The sequence below is a fragment of the Amblyomma maculatum genome, chromosome 4 (genome assembly GCF_055883805.1).
Source record: "Amblyomma maculatum isolate TAMU_Amacu chromosome 4, ASM5588380v1, whole genome shotgun sequence".
In the NCBI taxonomy this organism is placed as follows: domain Eukaryota; kingdom Metazoa; phylum Arthropoda; class Arachnida; order Ixodida; family Ixodidae; genus Amblyomma; species Amblyomma maculatum.
In genome coordinates, this window is record NC_139347.1 from 57,328,705 (window position 1) to 57,356,503 (window position 27,799).

Genomic DNA, 27,799 nt, shown 5'->3' on the forward strand with positions numbered 1-27,799 from the left:
AATTTTAGTTAATGATTTGTCTTCCCTGACTGTGTCATCTATCTTTGCTGACCGTTCTTGTTTATGAGGGTTTGTGCATAAGATGTTATTTTGCAGTACATATTCTAGAAATCCGTTTTCCAGCCCAGTTCTTATTTTGTCACGAAAACGCTAAAGACCAGATTTGACATCACATTCCACTCGGCACATCACCGCAATATTTTGATACCCCTCATGACGTTTGTATTTTTGTTTTTGTTTTCTAATTGGTGCTACATAGCAAATGGAAAACTAGAATGATGGATGGGCATTGTGTATCAGTTAATTGTTTCTACAAAATCTCCTTGCTGCCAAATCATTGTTATCTGAGGGAGGTAAATTAACAGACCTAATTTGAATAGCAGTGACACTCTCTCTTGTGGGATACAAGTGATCTGCCTTACCTCCCGTCTAGTTACTCCGTATCTTTGGCATGTCTTTCGTGACCTTTCCTGAAACCTCCGTAAATAGTTCATATAAATATGTGATGTTTCCAGTGTAATAAATACCGTGTTTAAAAAGGAGGGATGATATCTACAACGTTTCGTACTCTCTTCCCACGAGGAATCCTTGGGTTCAAATCCGCTCCGACATATGCAAGCCACAACCTCCTTGGTGGTTTGACCGTCTAAAGTGGTGTTTTCTCAATAATATTATCAGTGGTTTAACCTGGTTAAACCCTGGAAGGATATATACCCTCCTAGGCTAAAGCGATGACATCGTGTGAAAGCACTGTTTCACTTGCGCCATGCAGGACACGTGTACAGTGACATCACGATCTGACGGGCCGATCAATAGTTAGGCACAAGATCGCTGAACTGATGATCGTATGATCACTCTCGCACTGAAATCAAGGCCGATTTAACGTGGTTAGACCAAATGCGAATTAGATGCACAACATTTCGGTTTCCAGTCTCTCATACTTATTTTGTTTTATTTATTCATACTGTTAACCCTCTATATGAGGGTCATTACAGGGAGGGAAACACATACAATACGAGTACAATTCTTTCCGCTAAAATACACTCTATAGAACAGAATTATAGATTTGCACTGTAATGCTCCAAGAACGTGTTAACACCTATCTCAAATTTTTATACTTTTGTTTGGTCCACAACTTCGCGTGGCAGTTGGTTCCAGGTTTCTACTGCATCGGGAAAAAAAGGAGTAGCGATATATATCAGTACGTGTAATAATAGGTTGCAATACCTTACTGTGATTTTTTTCGTGGGCACCGCTTCAGGAGACGTGTAACATAGTGTTGTTTATTAACTTTTACATTGGCATGCAGTCATAATCTACCACATTATGCGCAATGCCACCTGACACAGTTATAAAGGCCCGCTTCAACCGAGCCCACGAACGTGTCGGCATGGAGCGTGTGTGACTCTGGGCCAAGCGTCCCGGTGTGTTCAGTAGTCATCTCAAAAGTTCTGTCCAAGTTGAAGCACCTGCCATCAGCTTCGCAGATAATGACATCAGCGAAATCAGTAAATGGCGCATTAAAGAAAAAGAAAGAAAGAAAAGTGGCATCTTCTCCTTTATTCATGTGTTTATGCAGTGAAGCCTGCCTTTAAGTGATGAACTGAGGGGAAGCTGAATGCAGGGCAGTCAGAAGGCCAGTGATGGTGATTGCCGCAGCGGCGTTCGACCATAGCGTGCCGACGAGCGCGTGCATCAGTCTCGTTGGGGTGAGCGTGGCGCGGCGGCAGCGGTCAGCAGCGGGAGGACGCGCAAGCCGCGGTGGTATCGCAACAGCGGCAGCCAAGTAGGCGGTCATCGCGGCCGCCGGCTGCTTCAGGTAATGGCGGCGGTTCGCTCCCCTCGCCCGTCGCACCGAGAAGGAAATCAGGATCGCGCTCGCGCAACTCTGCGGCGGCGGCATTCAAGGGGGGCCGGATCGGCCTGATAGAAGAGTGCACGCCCATACTGGCGCTCCCATTGGCTGCCAAAGAAGCCGCTGCAACGGACGCCTCGGCTGGTGCCGGACCGCGCCCAGACCACGCGCTGCTCCTCGCCCCCATCGCAACTGCCGCCGGTTACTGCTGCTGCTGTTGTTGCTGCCTCCGACAGCGACCACTTTCCCCCCTTCGCGTGAAAGAGCGCGGCGGTAGCGTCTCACGTAACGTCGCCCAGTCGGCAGCGGCTGTAACGCCGCCCGTCGCTGCTGCAGCGGGATCGACGCGGTGATCAGCGCGTCCTGTGCACAATGACACGTGCCGCGTGACGCGTGCACTGATTTGCACGCGCCGGATGATCCGTCCCCTCCCCCACTTTGTTTTTGTTACCCCCTCCCCCCTCCGGACACCTCCAGTTTTGACGCACTGTGTGAACACGAGTGTCAGGTGCATCGCTCACTGCTCTGCCTCCATCGTCAAGAGCGCGCGGGCCCTGATAGTATTCGTGTCTGGTGAATAGTGCTCTTACTCACAGCTGTGACACTGGTGAAGTGCCCGTTTGTCTTCGACAGACTGGATGCCCGAGCCCTCCAGGTGCAAGTGCGACCACTCTCGTGAAAATTTCGTGCAAAGAACGTGAAGGACGTCGGGAAGGTGGCCATGCTTGACCGTTGTGGATTTCAGCTTCCTCCGGGGATGAATAACTTTGTGTCTCCTGTGCTTCCGAGGGTGAGTTCCATCATCCTGATCCGATTTATTTTAACCATTTCTTGCTTTCAGTGCGGGACGACTGGGGGCGTGTCCAGTAATGGTGGTAATCGTGGACCTTTGGAAGTGTGTCTATCGACTGTGAAAAATGAGATGAAACTATACCGCGGCTGTCGTAATTTTTTTACTTGTGAGACTGGGAAAGTCAAAGGTAATAATATTTATGGTTTAGGCTTCAGAAAACAGACCTTGACTTTATTGACACATTTTCAGGATACAAATATACGGTTACGACCAAACACAATGCCGATAATTATCAACGTAAGCTGGATCCGATGTGACCGTCAATTACGGCAGTGCATTTCGCTATGTACCATATTGTACACGCCTCCTATAGATACAGTAAAAATTAATTACACGCACACATCAACGTTAATAAATGCATATCTTTGTTTGGATAAATTGCCCATGGATTTTGAGGTTACAGTGACTGTACATCACGCCTGAAGCAGAAAAACAGCAACGCTAAGCACAAGATAGCAACATAGAGCATCTTTCACACAGGTATGTAGAACAGCGCCCGAAAACTGCAGCGTGTGTACAGCGCTGCAAGCTGTAGCTGGTGCTGGCAATTTGCCCGGAGAAAGTTTCCGAGGCAACGCCGCATCAACATAGATGATGTGAACTACGAGTGTTGGACAATATGTCAGAAGCCATTCTTGCATGCAACGCCCTTTAATATAACTCCTTCGGCATCTTCAAAGCGTCTAGCGATAGCCTGGGCGGCCTTCAGTGGAAGTACAGAGGAAAATAGCAGCTTTACTCGACCGAGCTCAACGCAATCTCCATACCAGCAGGCATCTAGCGCGCTTTAAACGACAGCATATGCCTGAGCTGCCGGTGTTTCCCTCGGAACTGGAATGGCTCAAGCAACAGCAACCACAGGGCCTTCGATGCTACGGACAAGCGCACAGAGCCTTTCACTCCGTAACACCTCACCTAAGATGCCTGGCGACTGCAAGCGATGCAGGTGTGCCACGTCGTTCACCTTGGAACTCGGAACACTTACTGCATGAAAGTCTGTGCGGCTATACCATGGTCTAGCCGTAAGTCCTTCGGCGGTCGCTTTAAAGGTCAACTCCGCCCCCAGCCGCAAAACAAAGTGAAAAACGTCGTCCGGTGCTTCTGTATCGGAAGGAGTGGCTGGTATGTGTGCCCCCGTGTTACGTCCTGTGCTCGGCTACCGTGCACTTCCCCTGCGTGCTTATTCTCTACAGGTGCACGGCCCTTCGCTCTGCACGGCGTCCGAGGGGAATTCCCCCTTCTGGAGTATATAGGCCATAACAATGTTTCGAAAGAGATCCTTTTCGTCCGGGCTTTTTACCCTGCTCGTATTTGTCTTCTTGCGCACATAAAAATGAGATGAACTGCGACACCATCGATCAACTTTACCATTGACGTGCTAATACTGGTAGCTGCAACCGTGATCGGAATATTACGGCGATAAGTTCAGAACAGCACGCTGGCAGGCTGTAGTTGCAGTGCTATTGCATATCTTGTGAAGAATGCGCTAGTAAAACACAAATCGAGGAGACATTCACATTTAAGATGGTGAATGTCTTTTTTTATCAGGTGCTCTGCCACTATTTTATATTTTCGCGCTAGCTTCTTCGCAACAGATGCAGGTTTCCATGTGTATATCACTGTATGCTGCCTGGATGAAAAGCATCAGATTTATATTACACCCTGTTGAGCTGAAGCAGCTGCTAATTTTCACCACCTCAATAATGTTAGAATGATGGCATGCAAATCTGTGACGGAAAAGTTGTACGTGCCATTAATACAGTTCACCCATCGCCAGCAATGCGCTGGAATTAATGGCTATCTGGTACGGGAGCGGTAAGATTCAGTAATCATTATTTTAGTGTGATACAGTACAATCGCAGATTCTCGGCAAATGACAGGAAAGCATAAAAACAGAACATATTTGTCTGGTTAATTGGATTTAAAGTCACAAAACGACTCAGACTATGAGGGACTCCACATAGGAACCCCACACATCTAATTCCGGCGCGCATCCCTGTCAGGAAGGGGCGGAGGCAGTCTGACGACTACGACATGCAGTGCTGTGCGCGTCGTTCCGAAGCAGCTCTGCGCGTCCTTATCGAGCGCAGATGGCATATAAAAACATACGTGCACACTCCTGTGTTGTAGGGCGCAATAATACGTATATGAGTAAACCTTAAAAAAAAAAAAAAGTTATGGATTCCCAAACGCGGCATATAGGAAGATAGAACCGCGTGAGCGTTATAGGTTCGGCATGGTTCGTCGCCAACGGGGGAGTTAGATCTTCTTTTTTACTTTCTACGTGTAGAGTAGGCGCTTGTAAAGCAAATTTATTGGCATTTGTCGTGATTTACTTTAGTGAGTGTGCATGACGTTAGATAAAAGCGCCGTATTCTCACTCGTTTCAAGCTCGTAGCGATTTAGGCCTATGCTGCTTATTTGTTTTTATCTTATTGTTTTTTTTTTTGTTTTTTTTTTTTGTTTTTTTGTTTTTTTTTTTTTTTTTTCAGCGAAGATGGCACGGATTGAGAGCCTTCGTTGAAATCCACAATTTGTAGCAGCCATTTCATGGTAATGATAACTCGAATGAGGACGTGCAATCATCCTAGTCCCGTCCTGGAAAAGATCAAGTGCAGTTGAGTCATTCTTCTGAATGCTTTATATAGGGCAGCCGTGCTAATTTGGATTCATTTTCTTGCGTTAAGTATTGTGACAACGGGGTTAGATATTGGTTGCGAGACTACGCAGTTGGTCTGAAAAGAGACAATGCATGGACACATTACTACAAGTGTCAAGGTTGTACACAGCTCGCCTGCGGTGATGGAGCTTGGGACGTCCCGGTTATCTCACTGCGCGTCGCTTATCTTTCAAATGCACCATATATATAGGAGAAAAAGAGGGTTTCCTTGGGCTTGGTTGAGACAGGTTCAAAAGAAGTCGGACGTGGTGAGGAAAAAAAATGTGTTGACGTTTCGGCCGCGGGACCGGCCTTCGTCGGAATGCCGGTCCCGCGGCCGAAACGTCAATAGTAGATTCGTTTTCTTCACCGCGTCCAACTATTTTTTTTCTGAACGTATATATATATATATATATATATATATATATATATATATATATATATATATATATATATATATATATATATATATATATATATATATATATATATATATATGTGCTTTGAGAAGCACGGCTCTAAAATGGACCGAATACAGCAGCCCCCCCCCCCCCCCACACACACACACACATATATATATATATATATATGTGTGTGTGTGTGGGGGGGGGGGGGGGGGGGCTGCTGTATTCGGTCCATTTTAGAGCCGAAATGGACCGAATACAGCAGCCCCCCCCCCCCCCCACACACACACACATATATATATATATATATATATATATATGTGTGTGTGTGTGTGGGGGGGGGGGGGGGGGCTGCTGTATTCGGTCCATTTTAGAGCCGTGCTTCTCAAAGCGTTTTTGCTTTGACTGTTCAAGAGCTTAATCGCTATACATCGTGTTGTCGGTGGTACGCGCGGAACGGCTGTTTATTTGCCTAGTGCCCGATATTTTTTTTTTTCTGGCCATTTTTTGCTTCGCGATTTCCAGGCAAAGGTAAAGCGACAAGAAATGGCATGAAGGTCAATCTGACGATAGTGTTCGCCTACCGGATTCAGCTGTATACATCTGACACCGACTCCCTACAAAGCGACGGTGAAGAAAATGTGCCACAGGAGAGATTTGTCAACGTACTCAGTAATTTCTCCAAAGCACCATACATGCCAAAAAGTCGCGAAATGTTAACAGGTAGCAATGATCTGCTGCTTCTTTCTAATTCATGTAATGCAGACATACATGACGACTGCTGACGTTGAGGCTAGGCATTTTACAGGGGAATTTGCGTTCCTCTCCGCAACATCCGATGGCAACGCAAGTTCCTACATATTTCACAAGACAATTAATCTTCCTCCAAGAACGCTGTTTCTGAAACAGCAGCATACTTCGATGGTTACAAAGCACTTTACGGCGATGACATAAAAACGCATTCTTTCACTGCGGTTGTCCTCTCAGGCTCCTCAGAAAACGCTGTTTTAAATAGCTTTTCGTTGAGGACATGCTATATCTTCTTTTGTTTTATGTGCACGGCAGAACAGCGTCCAGTATATTGAAAATTGTTCTTATCAACATAAAAGGATCGACGAAAGTATTAGCCGTCACGACTAGCAGTGCAGCGCCATGCTGCCGAGCTTCAGAAGGCAATATGATACGTGCGCAGTAATGTAGAATGTACGAGCTACAAATTGGAATGTATACCCATGTGTGAAGACACAAAATCTGAGGTTCTCGCCTTGCATGCGTATATGCATGTTAAAGCATTCAGTATGCATCGCACCGATAAGCACATACAGAATGATTGTCGGCCTAAGATATATACTTTGCTGCTACTTCGGTCATTTCACCACTATCATGCAATGCACCGTGGCCGGTTTCAAAAAGCTTATTTCCTTTGCTGTTGTTTTCTCCTCGGAATCATGTTCCAGCTTCATTAATAGTTCTAATCCCGACTCTATTACCAGCGGCACGCCGCTAGCAGTCGACATCCATTCGGAGATGCGAGGGGAGCCGTCCTGACGGGGACGAGAAATTGGCCGCGCGGAGCGCTTAACGCAGCATTAGCGGTGGCGGCGCCTGGCGGACGCAGGGTGCATATAGTGGAGGGCTCAGGAAATTTCGACCACCTGCAATTCTTTAATGTGATATGCCAGACATCGCACAGTACACGGGCGCCTTGCCTTTCGCCTCCACCGAAAAGCTGCCGCCGAGGCCAGGATTTTATCCCGCGTCCTTGGGTTCAATCGAGCACCTTAACAGCTATGCTACCACGGTGGAAATAACAGAAAAGAAGCGGAAGAAATACGAAAACAGTGCCAATATCCAAGGGCACAACAACGCGAACAACGTGTCATACGGCCTTCGTATACTTATATTGTTAGCCTGCTGCCGAAATGTTGCGTTGCTTTTTGCATACATCGCTGCATCAGCCCATCCCAGGTGTAAAGCTTCTTCGACGCTTATATCCACTGTGCTGTGGGAGAGATGGCGCCACTGATGCGACACCAGTCTTTGCCATGCAGCATGGCTGCAAGAGTCTTGAAGTGGACGCTATTTATATAACAGACTTATATTTTTTTTTTCGTCGCGTTCTTATTGACAGCTTCTGTTTTATTGTTAATTGTTTGTGCCAGAATTTTTGTTTATTTGTTTCTCTTGCTTTTGCCACTTGCAGCGTGTATTGTCCATGTTATTTGCTACTTGTCTATTTTTCTAAATTTGTTGTTTTCTAAATCTTGTTGTTTGCTGACTTGTAAGGGGTCGGGACCTCGTCCTGCTCTCCGAGCTTTTAGTCCTGTACTCCTCTTTTTAAAGGAAATAAATACGTGATTGATTGATTGATTGGTTGATTGATTGATTGCTTGATTGATATCAAACAGAAGGCCTTAAATAACGTTGCAATTTCAGCTGCGAATCACGGCCGTCGAACGAGAGATTTCTGTCGATTGTTTGCGATTTCAGTGCCCAGCTCAGCCGCCGAGCGTCATGAATCGGCCGTAATCACTCGTGCGACGTTTGCGCCTCGCAGGTGTACCTGACCAATTCAGCAGCGAGTAATAAATTTCCATTAGAAATTCGCCTAAATTGGGTCTACCTTTGTAATGGCGGCGTGACCAATTGACTCAAGGTCATAAAAAAGCGCTTCGCATGCTATATTCCCAAATTGGTTGCGTCATCGATATTATGTTCATGTTGATTTACAACTGGAGAAACGTACCTGCGGACATCTTAATTTGCGCTGTTCATAGCGAACATGACATAAAACACGAATTCAGTGTTGGGCATTTGCGGTACTGACACGAAAGTGCTTAGAGAGGCAAGGTTTCTGTATAGCGTTTCTACATTGCAACATTTTAGAATATAAGCTGCTCATAATTATTGTTACTGGGGAACGAATGCGAGATAGCCTTCAACTGACCCCAAACTAGCAGCAGGTAAAGCTGGATACCAACTAACAGCAAAATATTTTCGAACTTTCCCGGGACTCTGTATATACAGTAGCTTGCATTACAATAGTTCATTGCAGCACTACCAAAGCTGCGATGTGCGTATAGAAGGCGATATTATGATGCTGTGGTATGTTGTGCCATGTGTAAAATGCTTGCCATGCTAGCATATATGGGACGACGTGTTTTACGAGCACATTCGTGAAACGCTGTTTCAAATTGAAGCTTAACGTACGCTCGCATAACATTCGCCATTTCTTGAGCTTGGCGTTCAAAACTGTTGCGTATACGATAAGTTCGTGTTGCTATCGTGGCGTAGTGCTTTCACCTATACTATATATGGGACATTTCGCTTCGGAGTAAACTCGTCATTATTACTGCTTTTTTTTTCAGCGTGTTCTTTATCTTACACGGCGCTTCAGGCTTTCGATTTGCCTTACCTCACATTCAGCAGAATCATTGAGTGCAATTTTTTTTAACTTTTATTTCCAGTGGTCATTATCCCCATCTTAGTCCTTAAAGAGCAGCTGCATCACTTTTCGAGAATTTCGATCCAAGGACTCAAATCTACATAGGCTGTAGGTAATGGTGCAAAGTGTTTTTTGCGCTAACATTCAAACTGATGGCGTAATCGACGATTACACCTCGAGCGTCTCCTCATAGCACTAAAGTTCTGCGGAGAAGTTCAATAATGACGTCACGGACGGTACTATTTCTGATGTTCGTTGCTTTCGCCCACGTTCTGCTGCACATTTTTTGACGGTGCTAATCAACATTTCTAGGGCTTTGTTTTCGGCAGCCTTCTTTTCATTTCTTCAAACCAAGTGCGTCTATACAGAAAACGTACCGGTACCGTCAATGACGTCATCATGCGTCGCTGTGCAGTGCGGTGAAGCCTGATAGCCGTGGCGATATTAATCGCTAATTGCGCCATTGTTTCAAATGCTAGCGCCAAGATATTTCGCATGCTTTAAGTACAAGTTATAATCATTTAACCGCTCGAAACTCATCGAAATCTAAAATCGGTGCACCTTCTCTTTGGTTCTTTGACGAAGATGGTTTCAGCCTGGCGTCACATTCGTCGCTGCTGAATGTTGTTTCAGGGATTGGCGCTCGGACAACGTCCATTTATAGATCAAACTCATTCCGGCGTATAAGTCTTGGTTATTGTTTTTTTTTTTTCTGAAAATTTCGTCAGTGCGACTTATGTATGGAAAACATCCGGGCCGCACTGGCCACGCCTGGTCGTCGACATTACTCATAGCCCATATATCAGTTCGGGACATTAAACTCGATCATTTGCAATTTTTACTTGGCGAAATATCGGGTGGGTGGAGCAGGCATACCCCCGAGCCGAAAAATCACGCGCCACAACATGCGCGCTATCTCCTGTCGTGCACAGTATCTGCATTTCGAGAGAACTCAAAAGTAATGTGCATCAAATTGCCTCGCAAAAGCGAAAAGCAGTTCATAGATATTTATAGATATTTAATTGTGAAGCTGGAAAACGTGTGGTTAATTTAAAAATGGTACCTGAAGAAGCTTGTCTTCTATTTCGGTTCTCACGCCATGTTGGATATATGTACAGCCAAGCTTCTGGAAGAAAATGCTGTTGCCATGATGGAAATTTGCGTTATGACAAAACGTATATCTACAACAAAAATTCACACGTTAGACAAAGGAGTAACCGAAATATTATTTATAACGATCAAATTTTTGCATAAACCAAATGATCTAAAACAAAGGTGCTTCTCTCGCCTTGTGTCTGAGAAGTTTCACGTGACAAGATACTGGCTGGCTTTGGTCTTCGCGATTTCCTGGAAGCTATTGCTCTACAAATGTTGTTGTCTGTCCTTCACCCATCAAAGTATCTGCCTTGCTGCAGGCGCCCGCCCTCCTCGGATGCTTGATGTGTTTATGAGGGTCAGGTAGCAGGGCTGCCATACTTTCACCATTCGTGAGGCCATGAACAATGCCTCAAAACACTAAGCCGCTGTACTTAAACCAGCGATCCTATACTGTCTCACATCATGCCTCTGAATTTAACACTGCCGTAATTTTCTCCCGTCATCGAGAGTTAGCGGTGTGCACGAAAAGGTACTGACCTTTTTTGGTTTAAACCGAACCTTTTGAAGTGCTTTCGGCGTACTTTTATCGCCATTTTTCGGTTTGAACCGAAAGGTCCAACCCCTACGGCTCTCCTGCGGTAGATGCTACATGGAGCAGCAGTGTGGATGCTGCCTAAACGAACGGCTACGAGGGCGCTGTATGCTGGTTCATTAATTAGCGGAAGGGGGGGGAGGGGGGCATTTGGGCAAGCATTGTAAGCGTTGCGGGTGCGTGCCGGTGCTTTATGTCACGTGTGTGCTTGGTAGGGGAGGCACAAGGTTAGGCCATGAGATACATGAGGCCTATCAGATTAGCAGGGAATGGTGATAACTGTGTCAGCACGCCTTCACTTGTCTTGTCCAATAAAGAAACAGATATGTACTTGAGAAACAGTTTGCAACATTGATTATAGATCTTTGCTTACTGTGTTTTATTCCAGAGTGCGCATGCGCCACCGAAGTACATTTATGTACCTTTCTGTCGCAGTAAAATCTCAGTGAATGTTTAGCGCTCGCCCTGTCTTATATGTCAACCTTTTATTAATCATCTGCTTTCGATTGTGATCATCTTGTTAATTCGAACAACAGAGTAAAGAGAAAAATATTTTTCTAGCCGCGGATCTTGTGAGCAGCTAAGCTGCGGCCTGCGGAAATAATTGAACCGTTAAGGGCGGGGAAGAAAAAGAAAGGGAGAAGAGAAGAAAGGACAGGAAAAAAAAAAAAAAAAACTGTAAAGATAGTGCATATTTCGCATAGTCTGAGCAGGTTAGACACTTCTCCTCTCCTCGCGTCAACACAATACCAGAAAGGAGGAGCGGCGCTGCGCGCTTCGGTTAGACTCTATTTTCCTCCTCGCCGCCAAAAGGGTAATGATTCTTCACGAGAAGACTGCACTTTCCTTTCTGTGAATAGCAGGTACAGATACATCGGGGTTCCCGCATTATTCTAGACCATTCCAACATGATTGCCGCATATTCCTGACTAGCATATTAGTATATTTGCAAATATTTCGCGCTGTATGGCAGATTCTTCGTATCGGAGTACGATTCTCCAGTATGAAATTGACTGCCAGTGCTTCGTCATGTGGCTACTATGCTATATATACATGCGTAATTTAACGCCCCGACTCGATCCCGCACCTTTGGATCCAGTAGCCGAACGATTACATTCAGTTTTCCAAAAAACAGCACGGACAAACGGTGGATCGAGGTATACAGAAAGATTTAGTTGGGACGCCGTCCCGATTGTCAGATATGTCGAAGATTTTTTTATTCTTTTTGAAAAAAATAAACGGACTTTGCTAGGCACATGTCTACAGTTTTAGAAGTATTCAAAGATAATGCAGGGGGTTTGCAGTTCATCACTGAGATACCGGTTGATAACAAGATACAATTCTTAGATTTGTGTTTTACTGAAGGGAAGGGGCACATGTGTTGGAATCACGCACCACGGGCCAATAAACCGCTACTGAACTATAAGTCGCATCATTCTAAGGTAGTGAAATGAAGAATTGTTGTTTCATCATTGTCATCTGCGTTGTCGAAATCCTGTCACCATGCTATGAAACAATGTTTCGATAATCAGGCTTAGAGACTTAGGGAAGCAGGTTATCCAGCTGAGCTTGCAATAAAATAATTAAAAAGCTTAAATCGAGGGCATTGCTGCCGTTTTCACAGAAAGAACAGAAACGAAAAAAGTTTGCAGTCCTTCCCTATGTACATCGCCTTTCTCATGGTCTCAAAAATGTGGCCCATAGATATGATGTTGATGTTGTCTTTTCGGCCCCTAATAAGCTCAATAAAATTTGTTCAGTGGTAGAAAATAAGTCCCGCAATCCTAATAAATCTGTAGCGTCTTGTGCTGTTAAACACGATAAAAGATTTGTGCCGTGCTCCAAAGGGGTAGTTTATAAAATCCCCCTGTCCTGTGGTCAGATATACATTGGGCAAACGGGACGATGTATTAACACACGACTCAGAGAACATCTCAACTCATTAAAATCTAATCGCTCCACTAATCTAGTTGATCATTGCCGTGAGTGTCAATTCTGTTTTCCGTCCTTGCATTTTACTGACATTTTGTACAAACACCCCGACCAGTTAGTTGACCAGGGAAATCATCGAGGCGTATAATATGGCAAAGAAAGAAGGATTGTGTGTCCGCAAACCATCCCTGCTCCTGCGTGACTGTGAGATTGCATATATGAATATCACATAGTAACACGTGCGTTCAGGTTTTGGTGTTTTATTGTTTTCTGTTTCCTTATATAAGCCTATTTCCTGTGATTAAACTTTAGTTGAGAAAATAGTGCTTGTTCCTGTGGTTTCTTCCTTTCGTCCCCGTTTGTTCGCGTTTTTTTTTTTTTTTTTTGAAAAGGTATCACCAACTCGCCCGCTTAGCTATCTTGTTGTTATACATTCAGTTCGAGCATCTGTTTAAAAAATAACGCTTCACTAAAATACATTTCACCAATGAACAAATCTTCGAGCATCGACTTCGCTTGGAGTTGGTCTCGGTTCTAATTCCAGCGAGGAACCGACGAATTTCCGAACACTCTACTTGGCATTTCGTTGCTTCTCGCTGTCCTTTAAACAGAAAGGCTCGGCTTCACACAGACGCGCGTCAAGCGCTGCCGGACCGATGTCGTCCCTCGCGTCCGCCAGAACCGGTCTGCGCATGCGCACGGCGCCTGACGCGAGCATCGCGCGTGTGCTCTCTACGGAGAAGCGGAGGGGGGCATGCGCATCCAGGCACCCTAGCCCAAAAGGTCTTGGCCCGCCATGCTCGCGAGGCGGCTGGCACCTGCGGCGGCCCGGACTGGGGCTGCTGATTAACTGAGGCCGGCGTTCAGTATCTTCGCCGGCTCGCGACCCTCCCCTCTCTGATACTGAAAATAATGCGTGTCACAAGCAAGCTCCGATCTGTCCCTGCCAGATACTTGGGGCGTGAACGCGTGTGCTACACGTGTCGGAAACTAGCGACCTATTTACAACAATAGAAAGGGACAGAGCAGCTGTCCCCTACTCCTTTCTTGTCGTCCTGAAGGCTATTTAGCTTTCAATAAAGTGGAAATTTGGGCGAGTTGGTACATATTCATCTTACTCACAGCGCACCAAGACAGGACTAAAGACGAAAAATGAAACACCTCCGTTTTCTGAACATTATCCGCCTTTAGTCCTATCTTGGTGCGCTGTGAGTGAAATGAATATTTAGCAGTCCTTCCGCTATTTTTCACCGCTTGCAATTTTCTTAGTAGATTCGAAACGATGAGCGAGCCAGTACCAGGAACATGGAGCTGCATGGCCCTCTCGACGTCTGCGGTGGTGCTCCCGCACGCGTCGACGGCACGTGGCAAGGTGGAAATTGCTTTGGAGTCGCCCTCACTAGTTTTTGCGCCTGGCAGTATACCAAATGCTCCTTGGGCGGCGTATTATCAGATATATTTCGCCCATCGCACACTAGATTGATGTCAACTTTAACGATGTATACGGGAGCCCATCTGCGCATGTGCCGCCACCCACAGTGTAGCAACTCCAGAAAAGACATTTAGGGCACCCCATTCCCGAACTGTGTTTCCGCGGGACAGCATTTACTATGGCTGTATACATGATTAATATAATCCTAACTATATATGTGTGGATGAAACGCAAATAGAAGATCATATAGGCGGTGGAATTTTTATTTTTGCCTTGCAAAATTATAGCAACGCAAAAACAAAGACATCATAGAAAGGGAGAAATGATTGACTAGTGGTCGTTCAAAATGCGCATAGATATACAGCACTTCGATTTCGACCAAGCGCGCAGATGAAAGTTGATGAAGACAACAACTTCCGAAGCACAGCTGGAAATAGTGACACAGAGGGCAGAAGAAAAATAAAATGGGAGTTCAACATACGGCTGGGGCGATGACTTATTGTTGGCCATAACGCAGTTAGGCTTTAAGTGCTAATGCAATCAATTTAATTTGCGAACACGAATGTAAAACCGTTTGCATTTGAGCGGTGTAAATAACAGGACACGAATGTCCTAAATACCCTGCTTAAAAAAAAAAAAAAGAAACCAACAACAACAGGCAGGCTAGTTGAGACTTCGAAGTGCCAAATATATGCGTCGATTACTTTTCATGGCGCAGCAGTTAATCAGTAAGCCCGCGGTTAATCACTTTGCGACGTCACGCGATATACCTGGTGGAATGGTGGAAGGGAATTAACCGCAACGTGTGGGTCCCTGGTCGACGCCTTTACAGGAGGGCCTCATTTGCGGGGAATTTACTTTTTCGTACTTCAGCATACATGTGTCCGGGGATAGTATTTATTAATAGTGAAGTGCTTATAGAGGGCAGCAACCACGGTCTCTGATCGAACCATCGTTGGAAAAACAGCGCTCTCAAATACACTAACCTTAATAATTTTGAATACTTCTTATATGCCCGTTACAATGGCTAATATGTAATGCTAGTTTACTGCGCACATTGCTGCGCATATACGTTACCCCCCCCCCCCAAAAAAAAAAGACAGTGAGTTCCAAAATTTCAACACTATCTTACAAGCTTGAAGAACATTAACCGCGGTGCAACCTGCCAAGCCCGTAAATGCCGTGGCCTAATTAGACGATTCGTTTGTAATCACGGATTTGTTTACACTATAGTTTACTTGCACTTATTTCTCTATCATGCGATGGAAAAAAATGAAAGCAAAAGCATGTTGTAACTACGTCAACTGCTTCCCGATGAACTTATGATAGATCATGTAGTAAAAAGAGCGAGACGTGTAGCTTTTCGCACATGTTTGTGCACTTTATTTTAAGCATACCAATGTCACAATTAAGCACGCTTCCCTCTACACGAACATGGAGGTATGATGATAGGAAACAACCTCGTTCAAAATATTAAATGTCGTTTCATATGGCTTACCTGTTAATCTCTCCCAAATTTTCCGGAAAATTCACGAATTATGTCCCATCTTCACATTCCACGTATTTCCCCGAATATTACGCAAAGTAATATTTATTGGAAGGACAAATTAGGAATTCTGTTAAAATCACACTGTAGATGGCAGTATATGAACAACCCGTGAAATCATTATCAGCTGCCGTAACGTTGTAATGACTTCCATCGCGTATACCTTAGCCTTGTACTTTCTGGTGTTTATTTTTCCGAAATTCGGCGGATATTTTTCGGTATTTACATACTTTTTTTTTTTAATCTGTGTTTTTCGGCTAGTTACGTGGCGCTGTGATTATCGGGGAAAACAATGTTTTCTCAAAACACACAAACCGCGGACAACCAGCCAAGCGTGATATTCTTGAATACTTTGGCAAGCCTGTCGCAAAAATAAATTACTTCGAACTCAGGGAAAAAGCGAAGTGGCTGACATTATTGAGCACCAAAGCATTGGACAAGCGTTGGTTATTTCCGCGGTATCTCTCCGATCTGACGTAGCACACACATGCACAAACACCATGGAAACCATTTCGGCATGTTTGGCTCGAAAAATGAAATTCGAGAAATGAGCTCCGTTCCGCCAATGTGCATTATTTGACAGCCTTAATTGCTGTTCCGGATCTCTATCTTTTGCTGTTACACAGTCGCAAAAGTTAAACACTTAGAAGGTTGCGTTTCAAGGGTCGTGCCCTCAATGAAGTGCTTTTGGTCTCTTCATACGCACTTCGCGCACGTGCGGCTCTTTTCCCGGGACCCTTGTTTACGCGATTAGAGCAGATCCAGCGCCAGTCGCACCTGAGGCACCACGCTGTCTGAAGTCGAAAACCAGCTGCATCAGCGCCGATCAGCGCCGATACCCCATTGTAGCCAAGAGATCCGCCTCTCTACAGGCCGACTGAAGTCGCGATCAAGTGTTTCCTTTGACAGTTTTCCTCTTAATCGAACGTGCATGTCCCCTGGGGATTAAACATATTTCGTTAACTTATGTTTGCCCAGCTACACAGAAATGAATGTTTTCTCGCGAACTCGGGTACAGGGAACTTTTTGTCCTGACTACATCTCAGTGACAAAGCGTCAAATTCCTGGAAAAGAAGAATCGAGACCTTCCAAGCCGATAACGACATGCTGAAAATCTGGAACGTGAACATGCTACTTTTTGTTCAATGTGTGTGAGTGCATTCTGGCGAGAAGAGAGCGGCGCGAGAATTTACGGTGAGCGGGAGTCTCCTGCGAGGAGCGAACAGTGGAGCGTCAGATAATGAGCAGAGGGTGAGCGTGCACAATGCCCTCTGGTCTACTGTGCCTTTTGTCCCCAGGAATGTATGGAAAGGCGCCCAATGCCTGACTTCCGCTCGTCTGGAACCCCGTTATCAAGATACAGTGTAGTTTGGAAAAAGAGGTCACAAGTGGGGGAAATAGAATCCGGTATTAGTACCCTTTTATGATTCATCATACCAATGGTGAAAGGTTCTGACAAAGCTAGCATTACTTTAGTATAACGTCACGTGATTCCACGGGCAGTATATATACCAGGCTCGTTGTGTCTAGTTGGAACGTCTCAGGAATAGCGGTCGAAAGACAAGGTTTCTGTATTCCGAACGGTCACGTCTCTTCTGAAGTGTTCTACGGAGGACTTTGCGAAGTGCGTCCATTTCAGCTGCCGCGACGTTTCGATACAACGCTCCTCATGGATGACATGGCGGACCCATATGGCTCAATGTCTTCCTTACTGGACCTTTTAGCCAAGAACGAAGTCGTAAAGGCTGCATTGGACACGTGAGTGTGTTGTTGCTTCAATACCCCATATTTAACAGACCGATTGCTTGTTTTTCGAAAATTTGCTACCGAACGTACTGCAACTCTTGGCTTATACGTCTTCTTGATCACCTGTTCCTCCCAACTATATACCTTTCACGTTGTGCTTCGAATGTCGATTTTCATTTAACGGCTGCGTTTTCGCTATTTATCCGTCCAGTGACACCACTGGAAAAATATCGAAAGTAAACTACGCTCAAAGGTACACACGTTTTTCATCTGCCATCACACCAGTCTCTGTCGCTGGTCGTCCGCCATTGCCAGGTGCCTAGCCTATCGTGCCCGGCCGTTTACCTTGCTGCTCCCGCGCAACGTGATGGCGAATGTTGACAGGCGTGTTTTTTTGCCGATCGCAGTTACGCTCTTTAGGCATTACTATTTTATCGGTAGCTAGCAGAATTAGGGCTCCTTAGGGATACTGGAGTCTGGGACGAATAGGCCTACCTCTGCCTACTTCATTTGTGCCTGTGTGTCTCTTCCAATGGTCGAAACATCTGGCGCAACAAAAGGGGCTCTAATTGGTAGGAGAAGGTAGAGAGAGACACGTGCGCGATAAGGTGCGGCACGCCGTTGAGCCACAACCGCCGATCGCAGTTTTCCGCCTGCGTCCAGCCCGGTTATATACTTCTCTCACAAGAGGTTTGCAGGACTGGCAAAGGCAGAGGGGCTTTGACTAATTCACGATCACCATAATAGATAACTGTGCTCCTGCTGTCGCCTCCACCAAAGACGCGTAGGAGCCCAATTACCTATTGTAGTGTGCGTGATGCTGATTGAACCAGGCCGCCCCTGCCTTTCGCAGCGTCGGAAACCGCTTGACGGACTGTGTTTGGCATGGCGCTGGTGTGGCGAACTCTCCTGCTTACGGCGACAGGGAGTGCGAGCGCGATGCGCGCCAACATAATGGCGAGGGTTTGCAGTTCCCGGCCGATTCGGTATCGTGTGCACTATAATAGGTAATTGTGCTCTCCCTGTTAGATAATTATGTGGTCTTTGTGTACTGTTCAAGCACACGTTTGTGGGTCCGCTATAACGTTCTCGAATTTTCGAGGTGCCTTCGCAAATTAAGCAAATTCCGGGTGCAAACACAATCGGGAAGCACTAGTGAGCACTTTTAACCATGCACCCCTCTCCTCTCGCGACTACCTGCGCAGAGAATGCGACATAATGTGTCACTGTGTGTGTGTCTACTCGTTCTTGGTCCCTTGTCTTTTTGCGCTATTGCTCCGAAGTATGAACCAACAAACCCAAATTTCAACATTGCGACATTATACTTCGTCTCACAAGATGTTTGCAGCACTGCGAAAGTCAGGGAGCCCTGGATCCCCCCAAAATCCCCAGATCAATTTCTCTACTACGCTTGATGATGCCCTTCCGAATTATTATTAATATATTTTACAAATTGAAAAGAGGGAGGCGCCCTGTTGTGCAGAAGGCTGACCCAATGCTTGGCAATCGAGAGGCAGGTCAAACCATTTTTGAAATCTTCTTATGTCGCATCCCGTGTTTCTTTTTTTATTGGATTTTATTAGAAGACGTTTCCTTCTATGTTGCGTTAATTCTGACCCTTTGCAACGAAACTTTCTCTATAGCACAGAAAAGAGAGAGAGAGCTCGTTTTTCTTTATAACGTTACCACCATGAATATAATCTCTAATTATCCCCTGAGGCTTTCGGTGCATTTTTACGGCGCATTTGAAGTTTTCTTTTTGTTGTTGTTGTTTTTTATTTTTGTGACTAAAGCTGCCGTTCAAAACTCATTCGCATGATTCCGGACTTTGACCCATGCACTGTAACGTTCACGGTTCGGAAATATATATACGTCCTGAGTGCAGGCTGTACTCCGCAACAGTGGGTACTCCTGAACAAGGAGGGAGGGGGTGGTAGTTTAATTGGGGAGGTGACCTTGCCCTTCTCCTAAATTTCTGCAGAGGGAATGGCGCTGCCCCTCTCCGACTGCTTGCACTCAGAAGACCAACTTTCTGACAAGCGCTTCAATTCTAAAACGTTATTAATGCGCAGCACAGCAGGACTCAAGTAATAGGCTCCCTAGCCATTCACAAAGCGTTTCGTTTCAAAAACCTGAACCACTCAGGTTTCAACTGATGTCGTTTGCGGACAGAACTCCCTCCATGAGCACAACTGGCCGATTGGCAGGGGGTCTCCAGACAGCCTTCGTGCTCTGAGACTTCTCGTATATTCATTGATGTCATGTTTGCGTCTACGACTTAAAGAAATAAAAAAAAAAAATAAACATTACGCGCATGCTTTAATTGCAATCGATCACTCCTTGTGCGTGCATCTTCTTAAACTAGTTAATTTCATGTTTTTTCATGGGCATCAAGGATGTCTCTTTACACCCCCCTCCCACCCCTAACTAACAAACAAAAAAAAAACTAACAACAAATAATTCAATATTTAACTGAAACACTAAAGGAGTATTCGTTTGTTCACTTCGGGCAAGCTTACTGTTCGGCTTTCTTACGCAGCTATCATCAAAGACCAGTTACATTCGCTAACACTGACAGGCCCCCTTGGGCTGCAAGGAATGCGGTGCAGAAGACGAAGCGTGCTGTGGCTATGAGACTTATTTTTCTTTTTTTGAGCGGAATGATAAGCATGGGCAGTATAGCCCCCTGGTTTAAAAAAAAATGCATCATTCGCCGAAATCTCGAAGTTATGTTTTCCGTAAAGATCTATTAGCAGCCAAAAGACATCCTTCCCAGAAGTCGCCATATGATTTTTTTTTTTTTTTCGAAGAACAGCGAAGGAACGTGCGTGCTTAATCACCGTGAAGGCCAGAACGCCGCCGACAGGCTAGAAAAAAGATACGATGGCCTAGAGTGCAACGCTGTGCTTAAGTCACTGTTAAACTCAATGTACAGGGTTGTCTACTTTAGCACGAAGAAGCATGCTCTTTTTACGCTTGTCCCACAACATCTTTTTGTGTCAAGTCTGGAATCGTGCGAATGCGTTTTAAACGGCAATTTTGGCTATAAAAAAATCTCCGAATGAACCTTGAGAGGTAACCAATGCCCCAGGGGTTAGTTGTACATTATTTTCATGTGGTATAACCGTAAAAAAAAAAAAAAAAAAAGAACGAGTTTTTTTTTTTCTGTCCTGTAGACAAACTGTGTCATAAAAGGTAGCCTAGAAGGCAATATACACTATGTTCAATTACTTACAAGGCGTAAATGCTTCTAAACGAAATGGTGCAAGCAAAAGTGGGGTTCAGGCTGCTATCATACGAGTTCAGAAGAAGAGCACTGGACGATTGCACCCCAGAAGCGACAAGTGCAGTGCTGGCTTAGCCTAGCCAGTGCAGAAGGGCGCTTCCTGCATTCACAATGGCTGCTTGCGATAATTGATCGACTGAGTTTCGTCGACCAGCGGCTCACTTCATGACAACCCTCTCTCCGAACGAGATTTGGATAAAGAGTCGAATTTCGCGCCTTTTCGTACCCTTTCTTCTGCTACCGTGCTTGGGATAGATAAGTTCGGACTCCTTACAGGTATGGATACGGACAATTATGTGAGCGAGAAGACTACATGGTTGTACCCATGTAGGGCTCCTTCGGCGGAAACGGGGTGCCGTGCACGCCTTTGTTTACGGTCTCACGAAGTAGTGGATCGCGAAATCGCCTCATGCCCGAACATTGAGCGCATGACGCGATACGGGCGCATGACGAAGGGTACGAGTACAAATGAGAATTAGCATAGGCTTCACTCTCGCAGTGATCCTTAATATGTATGCCCAACTGCGTGCGTAGCAAGTCGTACACACTCTAACATGCACTCTTGAATTTTCCCGCCAAAGGAGGGAGACGTGGCAGAAAAGCCCTGGCCCATTTAGAATCAATGATAGGTAATTAAGCTTCTAAGTGCATCTCGCCCCTTCTCACAATAAGATATAGTTATGCTAATTGCTAAGTGCATATCGCCCCTGCGTACTATAATAGATAATTGTGCTCCTCCTAGTACCGTAGGCCGCGAAGTTTCTTTTCTAGAACGGTCGGAGCGTTTTCTTGGATATATATATATATATATATATATATATATATATATATATATATATATATATATATATATATATATATAGACTGAGAGTTGATGACAGTCGAGTCGGCTATGCTATAGCCTGCACTATTCTTTTCGTTCGTTTGCTTTAAAAATATTAAAGCCAAGAAATCTACCTTTTTATCTATCGGTATGAGGAAGAAACCTTCAATGCGGAAGTCGTAGAGCGGCTCAGAAAATAGCTAGCTGCGTTGTTTCCTTCAAGCTGCGGTTTCCTTATACCTTTATTTACTGGACTTCGAATAAGGTCCGCGAAATACAAAAATAACCACGTGATAGGGCAGAAATTTCAGCGCTCCCAGATGAACGCTCAAGTAACCAAGCGCTCTTTTCTCTGGAATGCTGCCCTCCGCGTACCTCCGTGTATGAGTCCACGCTGGCACACGTTTCCATGTTGGATTAATGCCGAGGTCTAGTAGGCCGCGCAAACTGTTCGAAATACGATCGGCTAATCTTGCGCTGGTCGGCATTCATCACTGAATCTCTCGGGTACAGCCTTTATCAAAAGTTTACAGCTCAGAGAGTTTGCTTTTAAGCCGTATAATATGGCTTCTGTAATAATCGTGCAAGTCCTAGCCATTGGAGAGGGTAGGACGAAAACGACTCCTGCCTTCAGCGAGTATGGAAACCTGGGAATGCATTACGAGCCACATAGTATTGCTCAGAAGTAGATCCCCTGGGCTGTAAACTTTTGACAAAGGGTGTACGCACCGAATGAACGCCCACCAACAGTGCACAAATGATAGCAGCTATAGCATTGCGCGATTTAGTGTCAGACCTGGCAATGGCGAACATCCGGCGGAAGCGACGTCACATGAAAATTGTATACACTGAGCATACCAGATACAAGAGCTATCAAGAGATATCAAGGTTGTTTATGGCATTACAAATTACTTCAAAAAATTACCGCATCATTCCACTTTTCCAGTTCACTATTCAAATTCAATCAGTGACATGCCCATCTTTAACTTAATTTTAGTCTTTTCAAGGGCTGCTTTGCTTGACAGCTGTTTGGCTCAGCGCAGTGGGAACCTCTTTTCAAGATGGGGCGAATTGGAGATAATTTTGCGTTTGTTTTTACAGTGCTGTTATCGAATGTTCAGGAAAGGTTTGTCTTCGCACCTCAAAATTATGCTCTTTTATCAAACGTTCGGCGGTTCCGGGTGAGGTGATTTTTCCTTTCCGATACCTCCAAATGGAAATTAGACTTTTTTACAGTTACAAATTTGTTTGTCCTAAGTGCCAGTCTCTGCGGCTCTTTATGAGCTTTGTAAAACGCTTTCCTTATTAATTAGCAGCTTAATCTGGTTCTATTTCAATCGTTATGTGGCACGGTGGCCTTTTATCGGCCCAAACATTTCGAGAGTCGACGCTGCGCGCGAGCATATTGTTCTCAAAATTGACAGTTGCAAATTTATGTCCGCGCGTATACAGGTCCATTCATGTCGCGCGCTCAGCTCCGGCGCCATACATCAGCCTACCACGCATCGTGCTGGAGAATAATTTGCTACAACGCGATTAGGCAACCAAAAACAACGCAAACCACGAGCTCGCTGGGTTGCGATGCAAATCTGGCACCGCCAACGCATTTCTAATGACAGGCAATAAATGACCGTGGAAGCAAGCACATTCGCAGCGGAACGTCGATAACAAGGCTTGACTAATTACTCTCTCGATTTATTACTTCATTAACGCCATTCATGTACCTTCCCACATCGTGACTTGTTGAAGGTATACGGACTATTAGAGAGTTTTAGCCTACCGTGATCCGCGATCCGCTACCGTGATCCGCCATCACGCATTCCACTGCGCATACCCAGACCCCCCCCCCCCCCCCCCTTGACGCCGATAGATGGCGCCACATACTAGATGTCGGCACACAGACCTGCCGCGTCGGGACCAATCAGCTTGAGCCCACGTTCGGTAGAGAGTCACGGTGGTGGATCGCGGATCACGGTAAGCTAAATCTCTCTGTTAGCGCGAGCCGTTTGACCGAAAACGTCGGGGGAAACAAAGATGTCGCCTTGTGTAGCAGCGCGAAAAGCATACGGAAAAGACGATGAAAAATATTCAGGGAAAAGAGCGTTCTTTTCTTTGTGTCTGTCGTCGCTCTGGCCGTACTCTGTTGGCTGTGCTACACGAGATACCATGAACCAACTAGCCCAACATGCACTTATTCAAATATGTCGGCGCTGTCTTCAGCGCAGGCTACCCTGCTATGGCATGACCAGTGATGTGCATCAAGCTCTGATTGTGCTCACTATTTACTTGAATGTCTCGCCAATAATAGCCTCTTCCTGTGTTGCCTGTTTTCAGGATCGAATTCGAACGAACAATCAGGTGCAGCTTGGACTCCATAAGCGGTACTGTTTTGACGGATGCAGAATTCTACCGAGAGTTAAGAGCGGAATTTCCGGAATTAGGAAATGAACAGAGGAGACAGATGATTCCACTTGCGGAGGTAAGAGAACAGCAGCAGCGTCCATCCCAACTGACGTTTACTTCTAAAGCGACAGCGTTACAGGTCCCGTTCTCCAGGTGTCCGCCATTGTCGGCGTTATGAGCGAAACATCACGGCCTTGTCTGTGTCAGGCGTGAGATGACAGGTGATATTGTCGAGAACTGATTGGATGAGGGGTTGTATGACTTCACGAGAGCACATTGTTAGCAGGAGCTGCCTACTCACGTAGCTGCATTGAGATGGGAAGATGACAAGGGAGTGGATCCTTCCGGGACCCCTGGATTCCGAGTCAAGCACGCTATACTTCTTGGCCAAGCTGGCATGTTACAGCGGGCATTCATATCTATATATACGTCCTGTGGTCTTTCACATAACGCGCTATATCTTACGACTCTGCGCTGAGAACTATGGGTTAGGTAGTGCAGGCGGAAATTAAAGAATTAGGAATTAAGAAAGTTGTGAATAATTATGCTTAATTAAGAATAATTAAAGTATATTAATATACAATATAATTAAGATCAATTTCGGAATTAAAAAGAATTGATATTCATTAAGCGATTAGCGAAGGGCTTGTACACGAACAAACCATTAACGGTGCCACGTGGTGCTCTTAAATGCGCAGCTTCAGTGTAGCCCCAGATTTGACGTATCTCGCCGAACTTTTTGTCCCTTTGATGTATCATCGACTGCTCCAAGCAGTATCTACAAATAAAAATAATCTACGATTTTACTGGTGAAAACAAACAAACTTGGAATTGTATACCAGCAATAAAAATATAGCAGAGGGGCACGCAGCGACGTACTAAGGCATGGCTGATAAGTGTATTCCAAGATGTGACCGCATATTAGTGTGCATAATCTTTAGTGCCGTGGTTCTGGTTTCAAAAATAACCAATTATTTTTTATTGCCGCTTACGCTTTGTTGAAAAAGTTTTCCTGGTTTGGTTTGGTGTGTTTAACGTCCCAAAGCAACTAAGCTATGAGAGACGTCGTAATGGAAGGCTTCGGAAATTGCAACCACCTGGGGTTCTTTATCGTGCACTGACATCGCACAGCACACGGGCGCCTTGCTTTTTGCCTCCATCGAAAAGCGGCAGTCGCGACCGGGATTCGATCCCGCATCCTTGGGCATAGTAGACGAGCGCCCTAACCACTTCACCGCCATTTATGGTTTTTTTTTTCGGACATGGTATTTATTACACGTGGTTATGTACAGAAAGGGTTATTTAAACAGACTATTTAAAATGCACTCAGCCGTTGTTGAGCTGCACAACAGAAAACACAACTAAAAGCAGGCAAAATTAAACACCATGTCACCAGCGGAACCCAAACAGGTTGAAAGTCATTTACATCATAAATGTCCTTCAGTTGCAGCATCATTCTACTAAAATGCAGTCCGTAGGTGGAACAACAGGTTCAGCGTTGCGATCCAACATGCGTGTCTTCCACAAGATATGAAGTCCAATAAGGAAAAACATGTCATATGGTTCGTAATCAGATTGGATAACAGCAAGATATCGCCGACTACGAATTTAGAACAAAGTCTTTCTTTAGAGTTCTTTGCAGCACACCCCAAAAGAGAAATGCGTCTTTGATATTAATGAAACAGTGCTCAATTGTTTCAGGTACATCACACAGCCGGCAGTTTACAAAAGATACAAAAATATTTTTCCAATGGAGCCATGTGTTAACAGATAGAGCTTCAGTGTATAATAAAGAAAAATGTTTTCGTGCAAGGAGAAATCTGCATGTTGCGCACCCTCTATAGCACATCATAACCCTTAAGAACAAAGTATAAAGAACGATACAGCAGTGGGGGAAAAAGTATTGCTATCAATTCCTTGTATAGCGTGAAACAGAATATAAGTACTCCTTCGAGAATCGTACTGTCAAAAACCTCACCGACGCATAAACTTCCTGCATAAATCCTAGTAACTATGAGCGGTCAGTAAAATCTGAAGAAACAACTAAGTTGGGAAGCGAATTCATGAAAATAAACTTGCAGGAATGGTCTAGTAATCGGATGTGAAAAATCACGAAATAAGAAGAAACGGGCAGCTAATTGCCTGACATACAGATGCACTAAGCCGAGCCCCCCTGAACAAACAGGTTTGAGTAGGTTATTGTCACGTCGAATCGGTTCAAAATTCAAATAAACGTCACAAATATTCGGTGAAAACGTTGGATGTAATGTCTAGCACAGTGGAGGACCTGAAGCACGTAATAAATTTTTGTCGCCAGAAACATGTTGCAGGCCTGAGCCCGACCGAAGATTGAAAACCGATAGGAAACAAATGTATTGGCATAACGCTGGACGACTAGAACTCGCTTTTTCCAGTAATTTGCACTTGACTTAATTGCATGCAATGGAACGCCCAGATATTTAGGGGGCACACATGACCATTCAACTCCTGCATATAGGGGCGGTGTTGAGACCCACGAACCAAACCAAAGGCCCGAACTCTTGAAGTGATTCATCTGAGCGCCAGAAACAATGCCAAATTGTTCTATGCTGGATATAACCTTTTCTATGCTTGGTTTGTCAGTGCAGAAAAACGCAAGACCATCCGCGTATGCAAGAACTTTAACCTCATTTCCAAGTAGAGGGAAGCCATGGACACTACTATTATGTAAAACACTCAGACAAAGCGGCTCAGACAAAAAAACTGTGGAGACATTCGACAGCCTTGCTTCACAGAAGTGTTGATTGGTACGGGGCTTGATAGGTGGCTATTTACAATCAGGCGAGTCGAACAATTCATATAGCAAGGTACCACCCCTTTCAGTACTACAGAACCAACATTCGCTAGCTCCAGAAGAGAAAACAGGAATGAATGACGAGCTCAATCAAATGTTTTTGTGAGGTTGACCTTAAGTAAAGCAACCTGATCATGAGAGCAGGAGCACGATTCGATGAATGTGCGCGCAATGTGTACATTATTTTAAATGACACGGCCCCTCGAGCCACCCGTCTGGTGAGGGCCAATGAGAACCGACATTTCGAATTGCAGGCGATTTGATAAAATTTTGGCGAAAATCTTGTAATCCACATTTGCCAGTGTGATTGGTCTATAGCCTTCCATTGAGCTTAATTTTTCTTCATCAGTACTATTTGGAATTAGGATTGTGTGGCATTTTGTAAAATTCTCGGGAAGGGATTCTACATTAAAACTCATCACGAAGACATCTAGCAGGATAGGAGCAAGAACAGTTTTAAAAACTTTGTAAAATTCGGAGGAAATGCCTTCAGGACCAGGCGTTTCTGGGAGAGGTAATTGATCAATTGCCACTTCTACCTCCCGCTGCGTGAAAGGGCTACTAATTACGGAACAATCATCTTCTGATAAAGGGGTCACCAGGGATGTGAAACGCGAGATAATGTCAGAATTTCTCACAGGAGGAGTGGCACTAAACAACATCGAGTAATAATCCACGAATGCGGACGTAACCTCAATCGTACTCATAACCAATGTGCCATTACGCATTAATACCGGAATCAGCTTTGCAGTCGCATGATGACGTTCATCAAGCAAAGCTTGCCGCATCGGGCGTTCGCCCGACGATTTTACATTGTGAGTTGCAAATGCTATTTCTTCAGAGACCACCATGGTGGCAGCACATAGTTTTGCCTACAATTCCAATTGCCTTT

At 45.0% G+C, this 27,799-nt stretch overlaps 1 protein-coding gene across 1 annotated transcript in view; it reads left to right on the forward strand.

Annotated features, from left to right (window-relative positions):
- The first annotated feature begins 2,029 nt into the window (after window positions 1–2,029).
- LOC146191131 (uncharacterized) overlaps window positions 2,030–27,799 on the forward strand; it is a 118,026-nt gene continuing 92,256 nt past the window's right edge. Inside the window, exon 1 of the mRNA XM_084601609.1 lies at window positions 2,030–2,645. Within this exon, the coding sequence (XP_084457735.1) occupies window positions 2,577–2,645 (69 nt within the window). The 5' untranslated portion in view covers window positions 2,030–2,576. The remainder of the gene's footprint in view (window positions 2,646–27,799) is intronic.